This window comes from Sander vitreus, chromosome 21, assembly GCF_031162955.1.
Source record: "Sander vitreus isolate 19-12246 chromosome 21, sanVit1, whole genome shotgun sequence".
Taxonomy (NCBI): domain Eukaryota; kingdom Metazoa; phylum Chordata; class Actinopteri; order Perciformes; family Percidae; genus Sander; species Sander vitreus.
In genome coordinates, this window is record NC_135875.1 from 16,947,468 (window position 1) to 16,969,779 (window position 22,312).

At 40.4% G+C, this 22,312-nt stretch overlaps 2 protein-coding genes across 5 annotated transcripts; one reads left to right on the forward strand and one right to left on the reverse strand.

Annotated features, from left to right (window-relative positions):
- Positions 1-91: 91 nt before the first annotated feature.
- Positions 92-2,201, reverse strand: LOC144536589 (parvalbumin, thymic-like). The gene is made up of 4 exons (XM_078279806.1): positions 2,055-2,201; positions 1,751-1,883; positions 1,457-1,566; positions 92-828 (listed from the first exon to the last, which is right to left on the reverse strand). Exons 1-4 carry the CDS (start codon positions 2,113-2,115, stop codon positions 800-802), a joined length of 333 nt encoding a protein of 110 aa, XP_078135932.1. The 5' UTR covers positions 2,116-2,201; the 3' UTR covers positions 92-799.
- A 2,029-nt stretch (positions 2,202-4,230) lies between these two features.
- Positions 4,231-21,066, forward strand: LOC144536561 (uncharacterized). 4 transcript variants are annotated; one of them, XM_078279765.1, is made up of 8 exons: positions 4,232-4,640; positions 12,658-12,744; positions 13,479-13,532; positions 13,676-13,775; positions 15,257-15,938; positions 16,103-16,172; positions 19,449-19,645; positions 20,689-21,064. In XM_078279765.1, the coding sequence occupies exons 3-7, from the start codon at positions 13,508-13,510 to the stop codon at positions 19,631-19,633; spliced, it is 1,062 nt and encodes a 353-aa protein (XP_078135891.1). In that variant the 5' UTR covers positions 4,232-4,640; positions 12,658-12,744; positions 13,479-13,507; the 3' UTR covers positions 19,634-19,645; positions 20,689-21,064. The 4 variants fall into 4 exon arrangements, with proteins under 4 accessions (XP_078135893.1, XP_078135891.1, XP_078135892.1 ...); XM_078279763.1 differs by having other exon boundaries at positions 4,233-4,640; positions 19,449-21,065; XM_078279766.1 differs by lacking the exon at positions 12,658-12,744 and having other exon boundaries at positions 19,449-21,065.
- The last annotated feature ends 1,246 nt before the right edge of the window (positions 21,067-22,312 follow it).

Below are 22,312 nucleotides of genomic sequence, written 5' to 3' on the forward strand. Positions count from 1 at the left end.
ATAGTTTTTTTTGAACAAACAAAAGGCTTTAGAGTTCAAAGAATGATTTAATGATTTGAATTAGAATATCAAAAGTACAATATTACAATTTAAAAAATATAATTGTTCATAGATTACATTCTAATCTAACAAATCTATTACTCTTAGTGTCTGCAAATAGGTTTAATATGCTATACGTGATTAATATCTTTCTAATAGATTTCTTGTGTTGTTTTTTTACATAGAAGTGTAACAAATAAAACAAATTATTCCAAAGGACATACATGAGGGGGTCCCCAGTATATTCTCTGTCTTGTAAGGGGTCCTTGGCTGAAAAAATGTTGAGAACCTCTGGTCTAAGTGTAAACATATGATTCACACCAAATGACCCCATCTTAGGTGTCAAATTGAGGTTGCCAGAATGACAAACACTTCATTTGCACAGTGGAAAGTTGCTCAGGCTGTTAATTGGAGAAACCAAAGCCTCCCGCCCCCCTGGACAGACTGGACCTCTCCCAGTGCTCAATTTAACATCATAACACCAGGCACATGAGAGTTGACTCGCTGGGTATAAGCAGGAAAAAAAAACCACTTCAGTATATTTATTTGTACACTCTTCCTGGCAGGGAAAGTCACGTAACAGAGAGACAAGATTTAATTTATTAAAGATTTATTACAGCACTTTCCAAAAAAAACTCCTGACTCTAAACACATAAGATCCCTGTATCAGTTTTGTAATGTTATGTAGCTAGTAAACATTATAAAAAGAGGTCCACCCTGAGATTATCACCATCCAACAAGTCAGAGAGGCCACGCATGTTTATGAAGACTTGACCAGCGCACAGAACTCTAGAAAAAAAGAGACATTTAGACATTTAGACATTATTCTGCTGTTACACATTCATGAGGTAATAACCATCCTCTTGTTTCATTAAACTACAACAACTACAAACATGACCTAACAGACTAAAGTGTGTAACTCTGGCAGTGACACTTTGTATGAGATGATTGTTGTGGCTGCACTTAGGCTGCCTAGCAACAAACATAGGGGGTGAAAGAGTGGTACATTTACAGCAAAGGATAACTTCATTTTAAAAACTGTACTATTTTGCTGATGGATTCTGGTCCTTTCTGGTACTTTGTTTTCAAATGGTTTACATTAAAGCCTGTATTTAAGTGAATGTAAAATGTTGGACTTCGAAAGATAACATTAAAAAAAATGATATATATGTTTTTTATTTATTTATTTTTGCTCCTACTGACAAATTTAAAATAATATTCATCACATTTCTTGCAGTAAGGAGCCAAAGGTGAGTGCACACCATCTGAGACATGTTTTGCATTTCTTACAAATGATCAACTCTCAGTTTGTAAGAAATGCATTGACAACGCAACACAAACACAATACCAGATAAAGCAGAAAAAAAGCAGACCCCTGATCACCTTCTACAGTGAAGTGCTCGTCAGACCTACATACCTTCCCGGCCGATCTTCCCGTCTCCGTCCGAGTCTCCCTCCAGCAGGAAACCTCTGGTCTCAGCTGCAGTCAGGAGCCTCGCTCCTTTGGAGAAGTTCTGCAGGAACAGTCTGATGAAGAGCAGGGATGATGCCCCACATTGAGAAAAAGACACCAAACACACCAAACAACCAAAGAGGAACAGAAAGGATACCACAATAATGGATAAAAACAGTTTGGTAAAATACAGCTTGACACATGAATTATTCTTGGAACAGAATGTATTTATGTTATTTTCTGTGTAGACAACTCAACTGTAACTCATCCTGTTCTATAAAGCCGCTTTTGTCCTGGTCCAAAATCTTAAAGACCCTCTCGATCTCTGTTGGAGTTTTCTTGGATAAACCCACTGTTTTCAAAAACATCTTGGGGCTAAAGGAATCCTTTGCTGAAAGTAAAATCACAGATGCAACTTTAGATTAGATCTCATTCAATTAAAATGATGATGTCCCATACTTTGAGGTTTGCTGAAACTACAGTGACATACAGAAACAAATGGCTTGCATCCTGTGACAAAGAGCAAGACCCGTTCATTTCAATGCCCCGATCATCTCCTCACCTTTACAAGCGTTAATAGCCGAACTGATGTCCGAGGCTGCGAGAAAGTCGGTGATAGACATGGTGGTGGAGACTCTGTTGTGGTGGGTGTTGCAGCCTGGTGCAATATATGACCCATGACGGGCAAAAAGTACTACTATTGGTGACAGTGAATAGGCTTCACCCCCAACCCCCCCGGTGTCAGAAACCACCAGTGTCCTTCTGTCTGCTGTCACCAGCAGCTGACCACTTTAGCAAACACTGTGTGTGTGTGTGTGTGTGTGTGTGTGTGTGTGTGTGTGTGTGTGTGTGTGTGTGTGTGTGTGTGTGTGTGTGTGTGTGTGTGTGTATCCTATCATTGCACAACTGTGTCTTCTGGAGTGGTTTCTCCAGGGGTCAGAAGTCATAGTTAATTTAAACTCTACCTAAACAGTGTCTGCCTGTGAAAAAAACTCACAGTCAGTGAGGTTATGTTTGGTGCATCGGGAGGGAACGAGGGAGCCTGGCTGGCCTGCATTTCCTCTTCTCTCGTGTTGCCAGCCACTCACAGTCACTGCTGGCCTGCTCGTGGTTGTCCCTGGCAGTGTTTCCGCAGGCTGTAAACATCCTGTTATTATGGCCTCTGTCACTTTCAGGCTGCGCTCCATGGAGCTGTCTGCACTCACAGTCACCTTGTTCCCACATGCTACATTTAGCATATGAATAGCTCTGTTCTCAAAAGACTGGTGCTTATTTTACAAAGATGCTGAACATATCATAGAAATATGATGACAATCACACTCACACAAATGAATGTTCATAACTATTAGCTAATTTACTTACTAACTCGGGTTACACAATTAAAACTTAAGCAATGTGTCAACTAGTAAAGTGATGACTGTGTAAATAGGTTGCTAGTCCAATCGAAAGGAGTCAACCATGTTAACAGGAAGTCACACATAACTTCCAAAAATTAAATTTTTCGGGGTGCCTACCAATCATTTGTAACTGTAGGTATGACTTTGTTTCATCTATATGGAAAAATATGGTAGGGAAACCCATCTTTTTATCCTCTGTGGGGTCGTTGTCAAGATGATTTATGTTATAACTAGGCTAAGTCTGTACTTATAAAGAGCTGGTGCAACTGTTTTCTAACATGCGTTCATCAGGAAGTAATGTTAAAAATGGATAAATCATATGTTTGAACAAAACATTTAATTAACTGGTGAATGAAAACCTCATCTTGCTAAAGAGAAACTTTTCATTGAATTTAAGTGATGTGTTGAATCTATTTAATATGACCTTTGGGAGGCGCCAACATATGACATTTTCAGATTCCAGGGTTTAAAATAAATACATTTGGAGACAGTTTATCCAGCTACATTTAGTGTTAAAGTCATGTCTTAGCATTGATGTCATACCTGCTGAACACTGGTTGAAATAAAAATCTTAAAACACCATGTGGACACAACAAAAAATACCTGATGGGGACAGCATATTGAGGCATGTTGCCGTGCTTTTTTTCTCCATAATTTGTATTTTTGATGATCACAGGGTTTCCCATTGAAACTGCAAACACAAGACAGCATCAACTAATGGCATTCATAAAACAAATGTAATTGCAATAAATCAGTCGATGGGAGTCTCTGGAAAAACCCCTGATGAGGAATTCCCACACTTGCAGGTGGCTTGGCAGGTTAGCTGGCAAAGTTATAAACTTTTGCTCTGACAAAACACAAACACTCCTCCCAGTATCTCTCTTCATGACATTTGACCCCTTTTGTGTAACTGAAATGCACTCAATGGGACTTTTGTCAACCTTTCCTGCTTGCTAATGCCATTATGATTTGAAAAGCAGTGTTTTCCGCAGTTTTAATCCACATTTGTCTTTATCGCTCCCATGTGTGAGGGGCTGCTGGAGCACTGGAGTGACTGCGTCATACCGGCCTTAACAGGCAGCGTGTGTGGGCCCAAGACCTAGCAAGAGTGACGTGAGCCTGGTTTCCTCAGGATGGACTACAGTGAGGCCTGGCGCAACCAGAGGGGCAGAGGAACGACAGAAACATCCTCTGCTCCCTCTCACGTACCTGCCCCCCTCAGCCTTGTCCCTTTCCATGCTCCGATGCTTGTTTTCAGGAAGACCAGGCTTCCTGTGTGATGGAGCGGTGGATGAGAGGAGGAAGAGGGGGATGGGACAAAGAGGAAAAGATGGATAGGGATGGGGCTGACGGTCCTGTGCACGTATTGATTTGGGGGAGTTTGTTGCTTTGGTTGTTTTCTTGACAGGCACAGGCAGTTGGAAGGAGTCTAAGAAACATGCACAGGAAAAGATTATAGTACAAATCTTTTAGCGTTAAAAGAAAATTTTAACTTTTTTTATGTCTTGCACCTCAGAGAAATCTTGATCCATGTGAGGGAAGCAGACAGGGAGCAGCCTAATGCGCCACTGGGCTTAATTTGAGGGAAATAAGTGCTTTTTGTGTACATATAGAAATCACACAGGGACCTGGACATGGGATTTTCTACTTTTACATCCCTGACATACAAACTGTCCTGCTTTCTTCTCCCATTTGTGTTGGGAAAAAGTGAGCAATGGGACAATCAGCACAGGGCATGGAAACCAGCAGACGTAAGTATTACACAAACAGATAGTAGGTGGCATTTTACACAAATGAAAGAACCAGACAGTGTTGGATACATTCTTGTTATGCACTGAATTGGTTTGTACAAGTCTGCGTATCCATGATATGTAGATACAAAGCATGCAAAGCTTATCCTATGATTAAGTGAGCTGGTAGACATTCAGCGTGTTATTCAAGCACACTTTGACAGGATGTATCATAGATGCATGGCTTTAATGGGGATTTATTGTGTGAGATTTGGCTTACAGGGTGGCTTTTCCCCTGTAGAATCAGTCATAAATGAACTAATCACCTAAATTTATCTTTTAGGTAAAAGCCAAAATAGATCAACTACAAAGTTTTTCAAATGAGCAGCATGGTATATTCACTGTAGAGACAGCCTGTGGCGTTTGTTTCTCACTCTATTCGCCAGTTTCTTTGCCTTTTTGTCCTTCCTCCTCTTTCTATCACAGTGTAGGTGACTTTTGCTGACTATGTTGCATCATTAGTGCTCATATCTTTACAATACTGTATATGTGATGAACATGGCTAGGGTAGTTAGCAAGACACTGAACCCCAAATTGCTCCCAGCGAGCACACTAGCTCCCCATCACAGCTTCGCCACCATCAGTAAGTGTGTGAATGGGTAAATGAGAGACATTGTGAAGGAATTAGTCCATCTCAGGTTAAAGAGTGCCATATCAGTGCACCCCATTTACCATTAAATCATTTTTACGAGTACTACGCTGGTTTAGTTCCAAATGTTGCTCTAGATTACTTTTATGGAGGATGTCCACCCCAAAGAAACATTTATTTTGTTTTTGTGTTTATGTGTTAAGCTTTGGTTTCCTGCATGATCATTTACATTTGACTGCTACTTATTCGTATAAACGACTAGGCTAGTCTGTCTGTCACCACTTACGCATGCTAAAATAAATGTTTGCAAAGTCCGAAAAGTTAAATAGTGAGCCGTCAAGTGTATTTTTTTCTGAAATATTGTGAATATCCTGGTTAGAACAGAAACAGGAGGAACACGAGGATGGGAAAATGTTGCCGAGATATTTTGCCGAGGTTGTGTTTCTCAAGATGAATATTCGTCAGTAAACCTTTTGGTTATTTGTTGATGTGGCTGTGGTTGTTGCTGTTTATCCAGATGAGAGAGTGCACGACTATCTTCCCTCACACCTGTTGCTGTATATCCTGATGGGTTCACTGCCCTGTTTACAACCTACACATCTTTACATCTTTGCATTATGGAACAGGACAGTTCTTGACATCAATAAATCCATTTTATGTGCCATTCATGAGAAAACTCGCCTTTTCCTTGATGTTCACAGTGATCTTTAACCTTCTCTGTGTGGAAAGAATAAATATAAAAGGTGTTCAGAACATGTGTCAAATTTCAGTAGAAACAATTTATCTTGATAACTATTTTAATTCATATGGTTGACTATGTCATCAGGTTAGACTTGTCCCGCTGCATGCCAAACTAAATCTCTAGTCCCTTTGTAACGTCTGAAGCATTTGACTTCTCAGACAGACAGAAAGACCTGTTCATCTATACATGCATCCCTGACGAAAGTGGTTGCTTCTCCTTTTTCCTGGGCTCAGTTACTGTCTGTTCTATTTCTATCTGACCAACTGTGGTGTGGGCATGCCAGTGACAGGCCTCAAATACAGCCAAGACCCCTCCAACATTCACTTTGAGCCCCACCCTCCACCGCCCACTCTACCTAACAGTTATATCTCACTCCTGTTTTGGCACCAATCTTTCAATCTGTGTGGTTGTCTGTGGCATTCACTGTGTCTGTGCCTGTGTGTGTCTGTATGCATGTCACTCTCCTTTCTACTCTGTTTTGACATGACTCACTCAAGACTGGATGGGTGAGACTTTGCATCTGTACATGCATAACATATTTTGTGTATGTATACTGTACTGTACTGTACATGGGCCCATGCTTGTATTTACAGTGTGCATGTTGTTGCCTTTTAGTTGACATTTTGCCTTATATTTTTATATTTCTCTCCAGTGTCGGCCTGTGGCTAAATCTTCAGCCACTTGAATCTTTAATCACTTTACCATGAAATAAACATGTAGTAATAAGTATAAATCCAAAGTGCTCTTTTCCCCCCGGAAGTCTTTGACTTCATATGTAAAAATGACTGTAAAAATATGGTAGTCGGAACGGAAGCTGCCAAAAAATAACTAAATAAATGACTTGATCAATTAATTAATATGTCATTAAATGTACCAAAAATAATATACAAATAAATGTTAATGTAAATTAATTAATTGATCAAATGTGACATAAATGGATATTTCTGTTTTAACTAGCTTCTTAATGTATTTATTTCTGTATTATTTTCCCTTTGCATTTCCCCCCTATTTATTTCCCCAAACTTATTTATTTCCGTAGTATTTCTTTATGCATTTTTCTTTATTTTGCAAATGAGGGGGCTGTCATTCAAAGTGTGCCAAGAAGCAAATTAAAACAGAAATATCAATTGATGTCACATTTTATAAATTAATTAATGCCTATTTTTTTTATTTTTATATTATTTAGGCACATTGAATGATATATTGTAATTCATTTATCGAGTCATTTATCTATTTTTGATTGTGGCAGCTTCCGTCCTTCCTGCAGATATTTCTTTCTAATGTGTCCTGGTTCGTATCTGTTTGAGCTGTAACTAAGAGAAAATTCTGACTCATTACATTTTTGACTTAAATGTGCTGAGCTGTGCAACTGGATCAGTGCCTGATGAATACCAGCCAGCTTAGGATGCAAGTGATAGGATCTATGCTGGGACAAGATATGGTAAGGGGGTTGGTGGGTTTTGGCAGGGGGGATTAGGGACTCCCTTGGGCGTCTCCCCTTTGGAGAAGGGTGTAGGAGGTTGCAGCAAAGATAGTGGTGTCAGGAAGAGAGACTCTGGATTTATAGGTGTGCTGGACTGATAGATGTACGACAGGGGCCATTCTCTCAAACCTTTAGGGGGGCTGAGCCCCTAATGAGAATGGGACATGGATACAGTGCCTTGCAAAAGTGTTAACCCCCCCCCGCTAAATCAGTAATTTCATTAGCCGATAATCTCCGAGCTAGCTACTGAACAACAACGTCAGCTAACATTTTTTGACACTATTAACATTATGATGGAACTAAACCTGACCCTTTATATGTCACAGTAATAGCGACCAATTTGACACAATGTTCTAACATTCAGTAATTTTAGTTGCTTACGTTTCAATTTGGGTTCTAATCTGCCATGAAAATCCCAATTTCTTCTCCGGGGACTACCAACGTTCAACTTTACAACCGCACTCCTGCTCTCCCTCTGACAGATTAGATAGAGACTCAGCCAAAGGCGGGAGTCTGGCACAACCACCTCCGATTGGCCAAAACTACATTTCTGTTAACCCTTTCCTTGACTGGGTTACAGTGCCTAGCATCGGCTACAGACACACAGGATATTAAACCTGTTTCAAGCCCTTTGAACCTGTGATTGTTTGACACGATCGCAAACTCTCACTTCAAGCACCAAAATTGATACAAAAAATATATAATATATAATATAATTTATTAATTCATTATTAATATGTTTAATATTATAATTTTTAGGGGGGTTGAGATGAAATTTAGAGAGGCTTCAGCCCCCTTAAAAAGGGTCTAAAATCACCCAGGATGTACGAGATATAGAAGCAAAGACCTTCCCTTAAACAGTTATCTACAAGAGATTTCCCAGCCAGACCAAGTCTCCATATAAGTAAGGGTTTGACATGAAAGCATAGTGTCATGTTTCCTGTTCCTATAGCGTGAGGTAGTGTGATATACCCCTGGGCGGCGCCAGATTCCCAAATAAAGATATTTATGTATATTCCAGTGCCACATGTGTAAACCTCATCACATTTAAGATTAGCTGCTGAAACAGATCTGCTCTTATCTGATCAGCGTTGTGTGTGTGTGTGTGTGTGTGTGTGTGTGTGTGTGTGTAAATGAGAGCTCTGTCAACGAGAGCTCAAACTCAGCTTCTCCATAAACACTTTAAACCAGTCAAGGAGTCCCACAGCTGTCTCGGCCTGTGAATGCTCAAGTGTTTGTGCCTATGTTAATGTCTCAGGTCAGAGGTCAGGGCCAAGCTTTTCAACACTTTTTCCACAGTCTTTTTTGTTTCACCCGTCAGTAGTCCTGACATTTCAAGTCAGTTCTTCCTCACTTGTGTGTGTGTGTGTGTGTGTGTGTGTGTGTGTGTGTGTGTGTGTCGACTGTGTTAACTCTGTCTTATGGCTGAAATATCATTTCACCCTGCTTAGCTGCTCCCTTAGCTGTGGTTTGATTACAGGCCGGGATGAGGTAAGTGTTTACATACATACACAGTTGCAGTCATTGCTCAACCTTTTAGAGTGCAGAACCAGAAATGGGCCCACATGAAGTGACAGACAGGCACAGGCCTTTCACCACTGGCTTTAGTGCCAGACTGATATAATAGTTTGAGTGTTAAAAGCTGTTGTCTTTCTTACACTTTGCTGCTTGTTCAGTAACACGACAGGTGCGATCTGAGCATTGTACATGTGAAAGCAATAAATGCAAAGGAAAAGGAAGCAATTTTGACTTTTATTAAGTCTTAATCAAAGTTAAAATGTTTTCCTTTATCCATTAATCATTAAGGGACATGGTTTTTTTTACCACTGCCATTGCTATGGCCTGATTGTTCTTAACAAGGGTCACAGTTTATGCTTGTGTGTGACATCCTCCACCTTATAACCCCCACTGAGGCCAACTGCTGCACTCTTCTGCAGTCTAGTGGTTGAACACTGCAATGACATATGCCGTAGAAAAGGTTTTAACTAATGGAAAACAACATGTTGATGGATTCATATGTGTGTGTTTGCTCTTCATTTGTAATGCTCTATACATGCCGACACTGCAAAAATAACAAATATGTCCTTTAAATAATTTAGGTGCAGCAACACTTTCCACTCAATGTAGGTGTAGCTCTTGGTGCAAGCATTTATTTACATTCTAAAAGTTTTCATATTTGTTGAACTGAGAACTTAATTAACACAGTGTGTATAGTGTAAACATGCATTATCTGCTATAACAATTGTATCTACATAAATATTGTGCATTAATGACCCTTAAAGGGTCCGAACATCTTTTTTTTTTTTTTGCATAACTTTGGAACTTGTATTTAGTGGATTAATAAGTATTGACAGCGTCACAGCTGAAATAAAAATCCATGAAAATGAGAGCTTTATAGTGTGCACTTTTGTTCAATTTCTACTACTACATTTTGATCCACTATCCTGCAATTGCAAGTCGTTATTATTTATTAATGATTGCAGTGTAATAAAAGCACTCTGAAATTACATAAAAACAGTCTAACTGAACACACTTTACACCAAGCAGAACTTCTATTCTGTGTGTTTTTTCCTCATTGACGCAACACATTAATTTTTGTCTTTCAGCAGGGTCTTATACTGCTGTGTCAGACACACTTTGTAAACAAGATATGCATTTCTCCCTCTGTCATGAAATGGATTATATGCGGAGAATGATGGACTAATAAATGAGTCTCAGTAATCCATGCTCTTATAGCACCAGTAAATAAGATAGACTTAGGCCCACCCATCCAAACCCTCCCACCAACACAGACCCACTCTCCTCACCCAGCTTTCTTTCTCTCTCCTCCTGTCTCTGTCTCTCTACGCATTTTCATACAAACACACACACTCCCCCTCTTTTTACACACACACACACACACACACACACACACACACACACACACTTCTCCCAAATATGGCAGTGCCCTTGGCAGCAGTGGTGCAAGTTCAGGCGGGCAGAGTCCCAAGGTCTGGACTGAGGAAGAGCAGGTGTACTGCTGTCAACAGAGGCTCATAAATACTCCGCCAGCAATCCGAGATGGATTACACATTTATGTCATCATATTAAAGACACTCTGTCAGCAAACACTTTTAAGATCCTATAATCTCCCGCCTAAGAGAAAAGTCTACAAAGCGTTTATGACATGGCTCACCTCTGTGCAGCACTACTTATGCTGATCTGCAACAAATTAGTTATTCAAATTACAACCAGATGCATAGCTGCACCAGGCTTCTAACATTTATAATGTAAAGGATGCATAAAAAGTTCCCCAGCTTACTTTAAATGCTTACTAAAGGGGGCATTTCTACAGTTTTATTACTGTTGAAGCCACGCACCATAAACAAATATGTACACAACAGTGACATGTTTACCGCTCTGTGTGTTGTTATTTTAGTGTCCCGTTTCACTCCCTCTCGGCCCCCCTTCTCTGCAGCCGTGAGACCCCGCTCTGTCCAAATAAAGGCTGCAAACAGCACTACCAGAGTTCTGACTGGATGTTTCGCTTTCCCACATTACCCACAGTGCTTTGCAGTGCCCCATTCCATTGTCAGTGACTTGAGCTCCATGTGTCCCTCTTCAGGCCTTGAGTCTATCCTGCATGCTCAGAATAAGCCCAATGATCTCCAATTACCCTCCTCTCACGGATTGTTTGGTGTCACTCGCCGGCTGGATATGATGATTCTGCGCCTGCAGTGTAAAAGGATAGCTCTCCAGTTCTCTAGGCGTGTACTGTGCACGTTACAACTCAATCGGAGCAATAAGATATAGCAGGACCAAACCAACTAATTAAAAAAATTCAAGCTAAAGTGCCACTAAAGTGCTTGGGCTTGTTCTCACCCTCTTTGGCACAACAGACACATTCTTTATTCTAGTTCACCTGTTGATACCCACAGGGTCAGGTTTCCCTGTGTGCTGCAGGGAATTGTGGGACTGAGACATTTCTCTGTAGGCATGACGAGAGAGTTGGCAAATTGGCTAATTGGAAAAGATATTAGCCCACTTGATGGCTTTCAGCACACCTCTGGCTACAGAAGCCGAGTAGATCAGTGGAGAAACGATAATGACTGCTTTCTCCTGCTTAAATTAACTACAGCAGATAATAAAATACAAGTAGTCGGCTTCCTCAACTTCCACCCAGTCAGTCAGAAGGCCTGAAACCAAAGACTCATTCACTCATATCACTCATTCATATGACAGTTGGATGCAGAAGTTGTCGAGATATCAGATTATGAGCTACTCAGACCGCACACATCAATCATTCCTCCAATGTGAAAATAGAATGTGCCGGACCAAGCTCACATTTTTGCAACAGTGAGAAAGGCTTTCAGCTCCGGCGACTGTATCACATCCTCACATATACTGCTAAGTCCAGTGAAAAAAGAGTTGACTATATTGAAACACTGTACCGTAAGCAGTCAGAGTGCACCGGCTGACCTGATATGGGGGACGGTTGCTGGGTGACATGATGCCTCGGAGGACGACTATACAGGGAAGTGACGGGAAGGGAAGGGGGAAGGTTAACAAAAAGAAAAATAAGAGTAAAGGCAGGAAGGGAAGGAGAAGAAGAGAAAAACAATCACTCATTCTGAAACACCATCTGTCCATCTCTATGTCTATTTTCTCTTCTTTTTTGCTTCAATTCCCTTCTTATCTCTTTCATCCCCCCTCTACTGGGAACCAGAGGTGGACAGAACGGTGACACTGTTGCCTTCTGGGAACAACGTCCTGATGCTGTCTGGGTGTTTAAAGCAGAACTCCAGCATCAGTGATTTTGTTGCCAGGGGGAGGACTATACCAGCGGGATTTTCCCAATAAATGTGGATTTCTGGAAGTTACATGATGACAATGATGATAATGATGATGATGATTATGATGAATAGACTACAACAGTACAACTGACAGCAGCAGCAAATGTACAGGAGCATGTACAGTAGCTGCAGGAATCATAGTAGTAGTATATAACAGATGAAATGATGTAACAGCAGTAATCTTTCTGTTACTATTAGTAAAAGTTGTGATGTGATAGCTACATCAGTGGCAGCAACAGTACTGTGCGGGCCAAGTATCTCTTAGCCAAATATATTATTTCCTGGTTAGTTTTTGTTGTTGTGGAAAGCCTGACAACACTGGTCTGTTGCAGTTCTCTCTTCAGTGCTGGCTGAAGCTGCCTGCTGCTGCTGTTCTGCTTTCAACCTCTGGAGAGAGCTAACGGTCACTGTTGCACCTGGTGAGACCATGCACCAAAAACAGACAATACAATACACACTTCTAGAACCCAAAAGTTTTGTTTTTTCCTGTATGCAGTTGAATTTTAAATCTGACAATTTTTCATGGTAAAGAACTGATCTTATTCTGTTTAGGCGAGATTATGGTCTTCCTTTAGACTGAACTCAAGTCATTTCTATATTAAAGATGTGTTGTGATATTCATCATATCAAGGTGGGATGAAATGACTGGGACATAATCACACATTGTAACACTTAACTCTGGTATACACATTTGGCAGAATAAATCTCAAATGATTCTTTTGTTCTTGCATTAATATAACAGTTGCCAATTGTACGGCTTCAACCATACTGTTGTTTGCATGAAGTATAATGTATGTATGGTAGAATTATTAAGTGATATCCACTCCGCTGTTACTCTCTATCATGCAGGCAGTTGTGTTCCATTAGACCTGATAAGTTATTGATCCCCATCTTGCACTCTGCTGCTGCAGAAAGGCCAGCAGCTTCCAGAGAGTGTACTGCAACTCTTTGTCCTTTCTCTTCCTTTTCATCACCTTCTTTCAACCCCCTTACCTCCTCTGATCTACTCCCCTTATTTCATTTCCCCCCTCATTTATTCACTTTCTACCCCGCTTGAGCCCCCCCCCCTCCCTCTTTTTCTGTGCATCCCTCTATCTATCACCTCTCTCTCTATCCATATGTTTAGCTTGTCTCTTTCCGTGTCCTCAATAAGGTGTCTGCCGTGCAGTATGAGCCGGGGGAATGAGTGGGGCTCGCAGAATGCAAGGTAGGAAAAGAACTATGCTGGTGTCATGTGTGGTTGGATGCAGAGATTAAATGTGTTGCAAAATTTTTTGCAGCATCATGATGCGGCAGCAAGATTTTGAAGCATTGCATATGATAGCCCTGTTCCTCTCTTTCCTTTCAAAGAGTTAAAATACTTCAGGGATGGAGCTACGTTGGTGATTTCATTGGATGGTTTGAATTGGCTTACTAAAAGGAGATGCAGTGACAAAGGAATCAAGAAAAGGTATTATTTAGATTTTTATCACTGTAATTGATGGCATGTTTTTGTGTCCTCGCTTGTTGTGGTGGTAGTGGGACTTATGCTTATAATCTGTCTCTCCCAAGAGCCCATCCACCTGTTACACAGTGAGGTGTTAATTTACCTGAAAACAGGGCAGATTACAGGCTTCACGGTTGTGCGTGTGTGTGTGTGTGTGTGTGTGTGTGTGTGTGTGTGTGACCATGCAGTAGTGTATGTGTATGTGTGTGTGTGTGTGTGTGTGTCCTTTTACATCCTTTACGTCATAGCTGCTGTGAGTCAGCTTCTCTCTTCCTTTCCTGAGTCACTCATTGCTCGTTGCTTGGTTACTGCAGAGCGGTAAAAGTTTCCTATTGCGTCTTTGTCTCCGCGGATGGATGGGCCCCGATATTTATTCAGGCTCTGGAGTGAGTGGCCAAATAACGTATGTGTCTGTGTGCATGCATGCGTTTGTGAGTGCACTGTTTCCTCCAACGGACAAAGGCTGATGAATCAGTTTCAGTACATCCTGTTGTTAACAGACACTCAAGGGCTGTCTGTGCACTGCCTCTGAAAATGTCCAATGGATTCAAAACATAAGAGAAATAAGAAATTGCAATGAGGTTGTATTTGTCTGTAAGAGGAGATTATCTTGAAACAAAGCCTAGATATGACCTTAGCTCAAAGTATAACCTTTGGCCAAGCACCAAACAGTCACTTTATACAATGTAATACTGTCAGTGTTGGGCAAAATCCTTAAAAAGATATATGCCACCAAAACCGTTGACTATTGTTATGACACTACTCTTCTATTGATATATGCCACTTAAAAACATCATGTCGCCCAGTTAAAACTTCTGCAGATGCCGTTCAAAACTGGTAGCTTATTGTACTGGCAGATAACCACTCCTCTGATGAAACATTCACATAATTCTCTATTGTAAGTGGTAATTGAGTTATCTAAAGCTAGACCAGGCTAAATATTAGTCTTCCACAACTAACATAGCCAGCGTACTTGTTGGACTCAAACAAGGTCTAAATGACCAAACTAATATTAAATCTCATATGTATCATATGGGTTTCTGGCCACATTAAGACCATTATTTACTCTCTTTCAGCTCTGTTTTTGGTCTCTGTCTATTAGCTGCTAAATGGGGGCAGGAAAAGCACAGGTGTTACTAACAACAGTAACGATGGCTCTCTTCTATTCGAGTGAGCTAAATAGAATTCATCAGCGTTAATTGTTAATTTGATCATTTACACCTGTGCTTTTCCTACTGTGACATGTCAAAATGTATTAAGTGAAAAAAAAGCTTATTACCAATAGGAACAATAGCAAATACTACAAAATAAATTATTTTAATATATTGGAATTATTCGTTAAACTCCAAAAACAGTTAGATTTTCTTTACTTGTTCGTTTCAAGATGATGAACAGACCCAATTTAAATACAAGTCTGAATGAGTCATTGTGCATCATTCATACAGGAATGAAGAGCTCCAGCTGTTGATATCCTCAGGTCAGATGATCCAGGCCGATGAAGAGCTGCAGGCGATCACCTGCATCCTGGATCAAAGAGGAAGTGCAGCCCCTCAGTTATGGAGGAACAGCGACTGCAGATCAAGCTTGGTAACGCGGCCTCTGCCCTTCTCTACCTCCCCTCGACATCGTTGTGTCCCGGAGGAGCCCCCACATTATTCAACGCTCGCTTCTTTTGTCTCAGAGCGCCCAAAGGAGGCCCCGTGGACAAAACTTATTTTAAATATGCAGGACATTTTCAGTTTGATCAAAAAGGATTTAAACATTATGACTCACCAGGACATTGTTACAACTGATCAGCAAAATAGGTTCATCATTTTCTGTGATGAGGACATACCACTACAACGTTTTGGTGACATTTGCTACACTGAGGATTGTGGGACATCTAAAGGGGCTACTGGTTGGCATATCAGCGATAACAACTCCACTGCCCACGGTCCCAACACCAACAACTCTAATGGGAATCAACATGAACTGGTTATCAGAGACAATTTTAACAACCTTAGAAGTCTTCAGAAATCCTGTCAAATCTACGACGCTCCAGGAGTATTGTCTGGGAGGGACACAAATCTGAAAAAGAGGAAGAGTGTGTCCTTTAATGATGATGTCATGGTCTACCTGTTTGATCAGGTACTGTTACGCTGTAGCTTGGTGGGTTTGGGGCTTTGTTTTTCACTGGGCATACTATAAAGGTTGAATACTTACTGACCACTCTATTGATCCAAACCAATGTTATGACACTTGCTTTGTTTCCTGTTTAATATCCACTGACTATCCACTGTTACTATTCTTAGGAGAGTCCCACCGTGGAACTGCACTCTGAAGCCTGCACATCTCTGCCAGATGTCACATTGGAAGACAGTGGTACTATATTGAAGGATGATGATACCAGTGATTCTGCATGTTTTATCCTATTAAAGGGGCGCTATGCAGTTTTGGCCATTTCTTCGCTGTTTTCTCGCAGGTTTCTCTATAGAGCTCCCTCTACAGCTTCAGAATAGATATTTGGCAGCTCCTATGTTTACTTGTGTCTGACTCCTCGCTCGGTCAGTCTGCCGTTTCCTCTTTGTCTGTTCCTCCGACAATGCTTTCCTAGCTTTCTGCTTCTTTATTGCCGGCTCAGCCATGACGATAGTGTGAAAAACTCCATCGCTACCTTGTTAGCCGGTTCCTGAATGGGCGTATGTGTGCAGTGCCATGAAGCAATTTGTTGCATCGCGAGACCTGATATCACGCGATACTTGCGTTGTTGTTGGGTGGTTTTTCAGCTCACAGGCGCTAGGGGGGAGCGAGGCGACCACCATTCAACTAAAAAAAAGTCATATAACCATTCCAATGACTCCAAAGCTGTTCAGCAAAAGTAAATTATACGGTGGCCGACAGGGGCAAACGCCCTGAAACTTAAGAAAACACACGCAAATAGACAAAAGACAAGCAAATTAAGAAAACAACTTCATTAATTTGACAACACATGCGCAGCATTCAGCAAACGCGCTGCAAATACACACAACACAACCAAATACATAAACGCGCTGCAAATAAAAAACGATGCAAAAAGAAAAGCACACAAACCCAGAAAACAAATGCAACAAAAAAACGCAGCATCCAGATTACACAACGGAAGTTCTCCAGACCTCTAGAGGGAGCAGCTAGTGGAACAGCTTGATTTTTGACCCCACGGGGAGAGAGCGCTCTGCCTTTTTATTAGAGTCAGGTATGGCTGCAGCCTGGAGAACTCCATAGACTGTATATTACATTCATCTTATTATTAATAACATAATATATTAATAATATAAAGTCTATGCTCCCGTCTCATGCCCTCCCAGCTGGTGCCGTCCCCGAGCTTCGGCTTTTCAAAATAAAAGCTTGCGTCTGGTCCGCTATGTGTTTGTACTTTGGTGTGTTGGATGTTTGTGAACTAAACAGCACGACAATCATGCTAATGAATACAATAACTTTTTCAGCAGATGTCTTACTTACAATACGTTGGAGTTAGCAAAGCAGTTTTGTGTTTATATGTGCGAGCGGGATTTATTCAGTTTGATAAATCCCACGGTAAATTGGCTGGTTTACTAAACAGGGAGGGACTATAAATCCTGTCTGTTTTTTGTATTTCAAGAGCAAATTGCTCCACAATATGAATACAGATTGATCACTTATTTTGTTGGTAACCGTTGTTGTATAATCACAATATTACACTTGAGAAGGCCTATACTTCAGTAATGCGCCTTTCGGACCTCGAAATTAAACCCTCTCATGTAATATGTCTTAACTGACACTGATGCGGTTTTATTACCACGAGTTTACAGACGTCTCTGTTGATTGAGTATCACCTGTAACCTGAGCCGAGACACACCCACCAAACGAGAGAAAACATATCTCAAACATAGACTTAATATTTACAGTCTATGCAGTTGCTCTCTCTCTCGCTCTCTCTCTCTCTCTCTCTCTCTCTCTCTCTCTCTCTCTCTCTCTCTCTCTCTCTCTCTCTCTCTCCCCGTGGGGTCGAAAATCAAGCTGTTCCACTAGCTGCTCCCTCTAGAGGTCTGGAGAACTTCTGTTGTGTAATCTGGATGCTGCGTTTTTTTGTTGCATTTGTTTTCTGGGTTTGTGTGCTTTTCTTTTTGCATCGTTTTTTATTTGCAGTGCGTTTGTGTATTTGGTTGTGTTTTGTGCATTTGCAGCGCGTTTGCTGAATGCTGTGCATGTGTTGTCAAATTAATGAAGTTGTTTTTTTAATTTGCTTGTGTTTTGTCTATTTGCGTGTGTTTTCTTAAGTTTCAGGGCGTTTGCCCCTGTCGGCCACCGTAAAAAATTAAGCTAAAAAAAACTGCATAGGTCACCTTTAACTACACACTGTGCATACTTAACATTACTGCTGACCATTCTGCAGTAGTGAAAATAAGTTAATTTACTAAAGTAAGTAACATTTGAGGTACTTTACTTCATTTCATACCATTTAAAAAATATTTGATGTTTTACTAGACTACATCAATTTGACAGGTATAGTTACATTAGAAATTAAGATTTTTATTACAAAACATATGATGAGTTCATAATATGATGCATTAAACTACCCAGCACTACATAACACACTTTCAAATAACTCCACCACGACCAGCTGCAACAGTAAAATACTTAAACATGAAGTCATCGCTAATAAAATCCTTTAACCCAGTGAGTATTAGTGCGTTATACTAAAAGTATTAGATTTACTTTTGATACTTAAAGTACATTTTACTAAAAATACTTTTTTTTACTAGTTTTTTAAAAAGCAACATATTCAATGCAGGATTTTTTACAGTGTGGTATTGCAACATTTACTAGAGTAAATATGTTATATGCAGTTATGCATCATATTTCGATGCATAACTTTTATTTCATTCCTCCCAAGAAGTCCCATAGTTTTAGTTTGTGTCAGTGTTTTGCACTGAAATGAGCAAAACAAACAAAACATACACAGTTCTGTTGAATTGACTGTGTTTAAAAATCAGTGATGTTATTGGTTGGAAATGTATAGAGTTTCTGTTACTGGTCTAGCTTGAATACACAGAAATATACTGTAACAATATATAGTATATTTTACAAAAAAACAATCATTTTGTAATTTATTGATAAATAAGGTAATATTTTTACACTAAAATGTTTTTAGGCTACAACATTTTTTGTCACATACAGCAAACATCTCCTCACGATCCGCTAGCCGCCTGTCCCCTGAACACACTGTAAAAAAACGCGGTCTCTGTAGACAGCCCAAGCTCCACAAATGGCAACAAAAACAAACCGCGCCAACCTGCACCACGAACCATAACAAACAGTGTTCCAGTCAATAACCGACAAGGAGGATTTGGGGGTGGGGGTTGGGGGGGTTAGTGCGCGGAAGGGAGGGGACGGGATGAGGAGGAGGGAGGGGCAAGCTAGCCTCCGTTTTGTTTGACCATACTTTAAATGTCAAGAAGAAGTGACGTCACCCTACATTGCTTAGAGCACCTTTAAACTGAAAGGCGTCTGACAATATAACAAGATCAGGGCGGGACACCACAAGGGTTAACAAACTTTACTGTTTGTAAGTCCTGCTAAACCCAGATGCTGCAGGCTATTGACACTTCTTTGTCACTAATTGTGTGTTTTGCCCTGCAGGCTTGGAGTGGGAGGACGACTTCTCAGCTTTGGAGAAGAACTGCCATTTTCAGTGTGTCAGACACTCTCAGCAATACCCCCTTTCCCTGCCGACACAGACCAGCACTGCTCTGTCCCGGCGTTTCTTTCTGTCCCAAACCTGCCTGTTCCTCACCCATGTCACTGAGTCAGACCTTGAGCTGTGAGATGAAGGCAAGGCAAGGCAATTTATTTATATAGCACAGTTCAAGGCAATTCAAAGTGCTTTACATAAGCTTTTAAGTGTTGACTTAAAAGAACAACAGGGTTGGAGCAGATCGTAAGTGTTCTAGAAGTTTATTCCATAACTGTGGTGCGTGAAAACTATAAGCTGCATGTTTCGTACTGACCCTTCGGGACAGTGAGTAAGCCTTTCCCAGATGATCTTAGAGCTCTGGATGGCTCGTGACAGAGCAGCATGTCACACATGTACAGGTATTTTGGTCCCAAACCATTCAGTGCTTTGTTAATAACAACATTTTGAAACAAATTTTCCGATTTATAGGAAGCCAGTGCAAGGCTCTAAGAACAGGGGTGATGTGTCCACATTTTCTGGTTTTAATGAGGACTCTGGCAGCAGCGTTCTGAATACGCTGCAGTTGCATTTTTTACAGAGACCTGTAAAGACACTGTTACAGTAATCAAGTCTGCTAAAAACAAAGGCATGAACAAGTTTCTCTAAATCCTGTTGAGACATGAGTCATTTAAGTCTTGCTATGTTTTTGAGATGGCAGTAGGCTGATATTGTAATTCTGTTAATGGGCTTTGGATTAAGTCAGAGTCCAGAACTACACTATACAGAGGATTCCTGACATGGTTTGAGGTCCTAAACATTAGGGCTTCAAGATGAGCACTAACATTTGATTGTTCATTTTTGGCACCAAAAAGAATTGTCTCAGTTTGATTCTTATTTATCTGGAGAAAATGATTGGACATCCAATCACTGATTTGTTCAATGCATTTATTCAGTGACTGGATTGGTTCATAATCTTCTGGGTCCTTTGGGTTGATATGGGCCTATAATTCTGCATTTGTGAGGTGTCTACGTTTTTATTTAAAAAAGATGAAGGGTTATTTACACACGTATCGATTTGCATGTGCTGGTTTTTATGACAGTAGTGGTCAAATGCAGTCTTTCTATCACATCTGATCTGCCATCAGCTAAAGGCCAGCTTACTGTTACTATGGCCTAATGTGACATCCACACTTGTTTTTCTTTCAGACAGCCAGCCTTGAACCTAATGGAAAAACTGACTAATCGTCCAGATCTCGTCCTCTTCACATCTAACTCATCTCCCCACCTCCCTCCTCTTTTATGATGAGTCAGGGATTTTAATGGCTTTTTTCTTCCCTCTCTGATCCAAATGGATTCAAAGCACCTGCCGTTCATGACATCACAGCCACGCAGGACTGTGTGACAGTGCATTCAGCTTTCACAGTTGTTTGTATGACAAGATCACAGGCTATGATGTGTTACACGACCAGCTGCAAACCTCTGTGGAAGCTGCTTTTCATGCCATTGGATCTGAGCTGTGAAATAGAAACATAAATGTTGTCAATTCTAATAAACTTAATTTAAGAAATTGTCATCTTTGTCTGAAATTCTGTGTTATCTTTAAATTGTTGTATTCAAGAAGTTCCAGGTTAATCTTGAAATACAAGGAGTATATGTTATTTATACAGTTTGTTTTGCTCAAACAGAGCATGCTTGTGGAGGCCCTGTTTGCTTGCCTCATTACTGAAGTGTATTCAGTTCAGAATTTATCAGTGGCTGTAACTGAATAAACAGTGTAAGCCTTAGGGCCAATGGAGCCCGAAACTGAACAAACTAAAAGTAATAGATACTGTTTCCACAGAGCCAGCATCAGCGAGGTTTGGTTGATTAGATACAGTGTACCTGAGGAAGAAACAGAGAACCTGGCAGGACCACACACACACACACACACACACACACACACACACACACACACACACACACACACACACACACACACACACACACACACACACACACACACACACACACAAACTGTTCAAGGACACCAAAAGCTAAAAATGTTTGGGAGCGTCACACCTGTAGCTACCTGCGATTGTTGTAATAGCTGAATTATACTGTTGTTCTTTGACCTCTTTCATAAACTGTTCCTGGGTAATGTCCTGTTTTCAACGGCAGGTTACCAGAAAGTGTATTATTATCACTGTTTCCTTTAAGCTAACGTGCTACCTGGCCTTAAAATGTAGCATTAAAAAAAGAAAGCATCTGAATTATTCAGCAATACTTTCTATTTTGGTAGAAACTGAAGAAACAAAAATATGAATTAATTAAACATTTTAGTTACTGCTGCCACACTGTTACATTGCTTGTTGTGCTACATTTTCTTGTTAAGCGGTGCTTGCTAGCTGCTAGCTCAATCGTGGCTTTTCCTCAGTGTGTCATTGTGGCTCCTAACGTTCATTGTTTTATTATGAAAAGATTTTTAAATTCTCCAATTTAGAAATCATTATAAAGGTAATGAAATATGCATAGAAAGAACACTGGCATTAGCACTATTAGCATTAGCATTACAGTAAAACCTTTGTTGTTTACAATATTTAAATGCTTTCTGAAACATTAAAGAAGAAAACCTCCTGTAAATTGATCTATGATAACAGATCAGTCAGATTATTAACAAATAAAAATGATAAATGGTAGATACAGAGAGCCAAACTAAAAGCCTAGTTACTTTTCAAAAATGTGTTTAAACCAGTTACTTTTACTACAATTTGAAAACAAGTGTCCTTTCTTAAAGTTAGGAGTTTAAAAAATGAACTTTCAAGAATCTAATTTGATGTTAATTGTCAGTTTT

What these genes read in the sequence shown, in the direction of transcription:
- LOC144536589 (XM_078279806.1), bottom strand. Translation starts at nt 2,115, where the DNA reads ATGTCTATCACCGACTTTCTCGCAGCCTCGGACATCAGTTCGGCTATT. An exon ending in GGCTATTAACGCTTGTAAAG is followed by an intron (nt 1,884 to 2,054) that starts GTGAGGAGATGA and finishes TTTTACTTTCAG; the next exon opens with CAAAGGATTCCTTTAGCCCC. An exon ending in ATAGAACAGGATGAGTTACA is followed by an intron (nt 1,567 to 1,750) that starts GTTGAGTTGTCT and finishes GCTCTTCATCAG; the next exon opens with ACTGTTCCTGCAGAACTTCT.
- LOC144536561 (XM_078279766.1), top strand. Translation starts at nt 13,508, where the DNA reads ATGAGTGGGGCTCGCAGAATGCAAG. An exon ending in TGGGGCTCGCAGAATGCAAG is followed by an intron (nt 13,533 to 13,675) that starts GTAGGAAAAGAA and finishes TTCCTTTCAAAG; the next exon opens with AGTTAAAATACTTCAGGGAT. An exon ending in GACAAAGGAATCAAGAAAAG is followed by an intron (nt 13,776 to 15,256) that starts GTATTATTTAGA and finishes TCATTCATACAG; the next exon opens with GAATGAAGAGCTCCAGCTGT.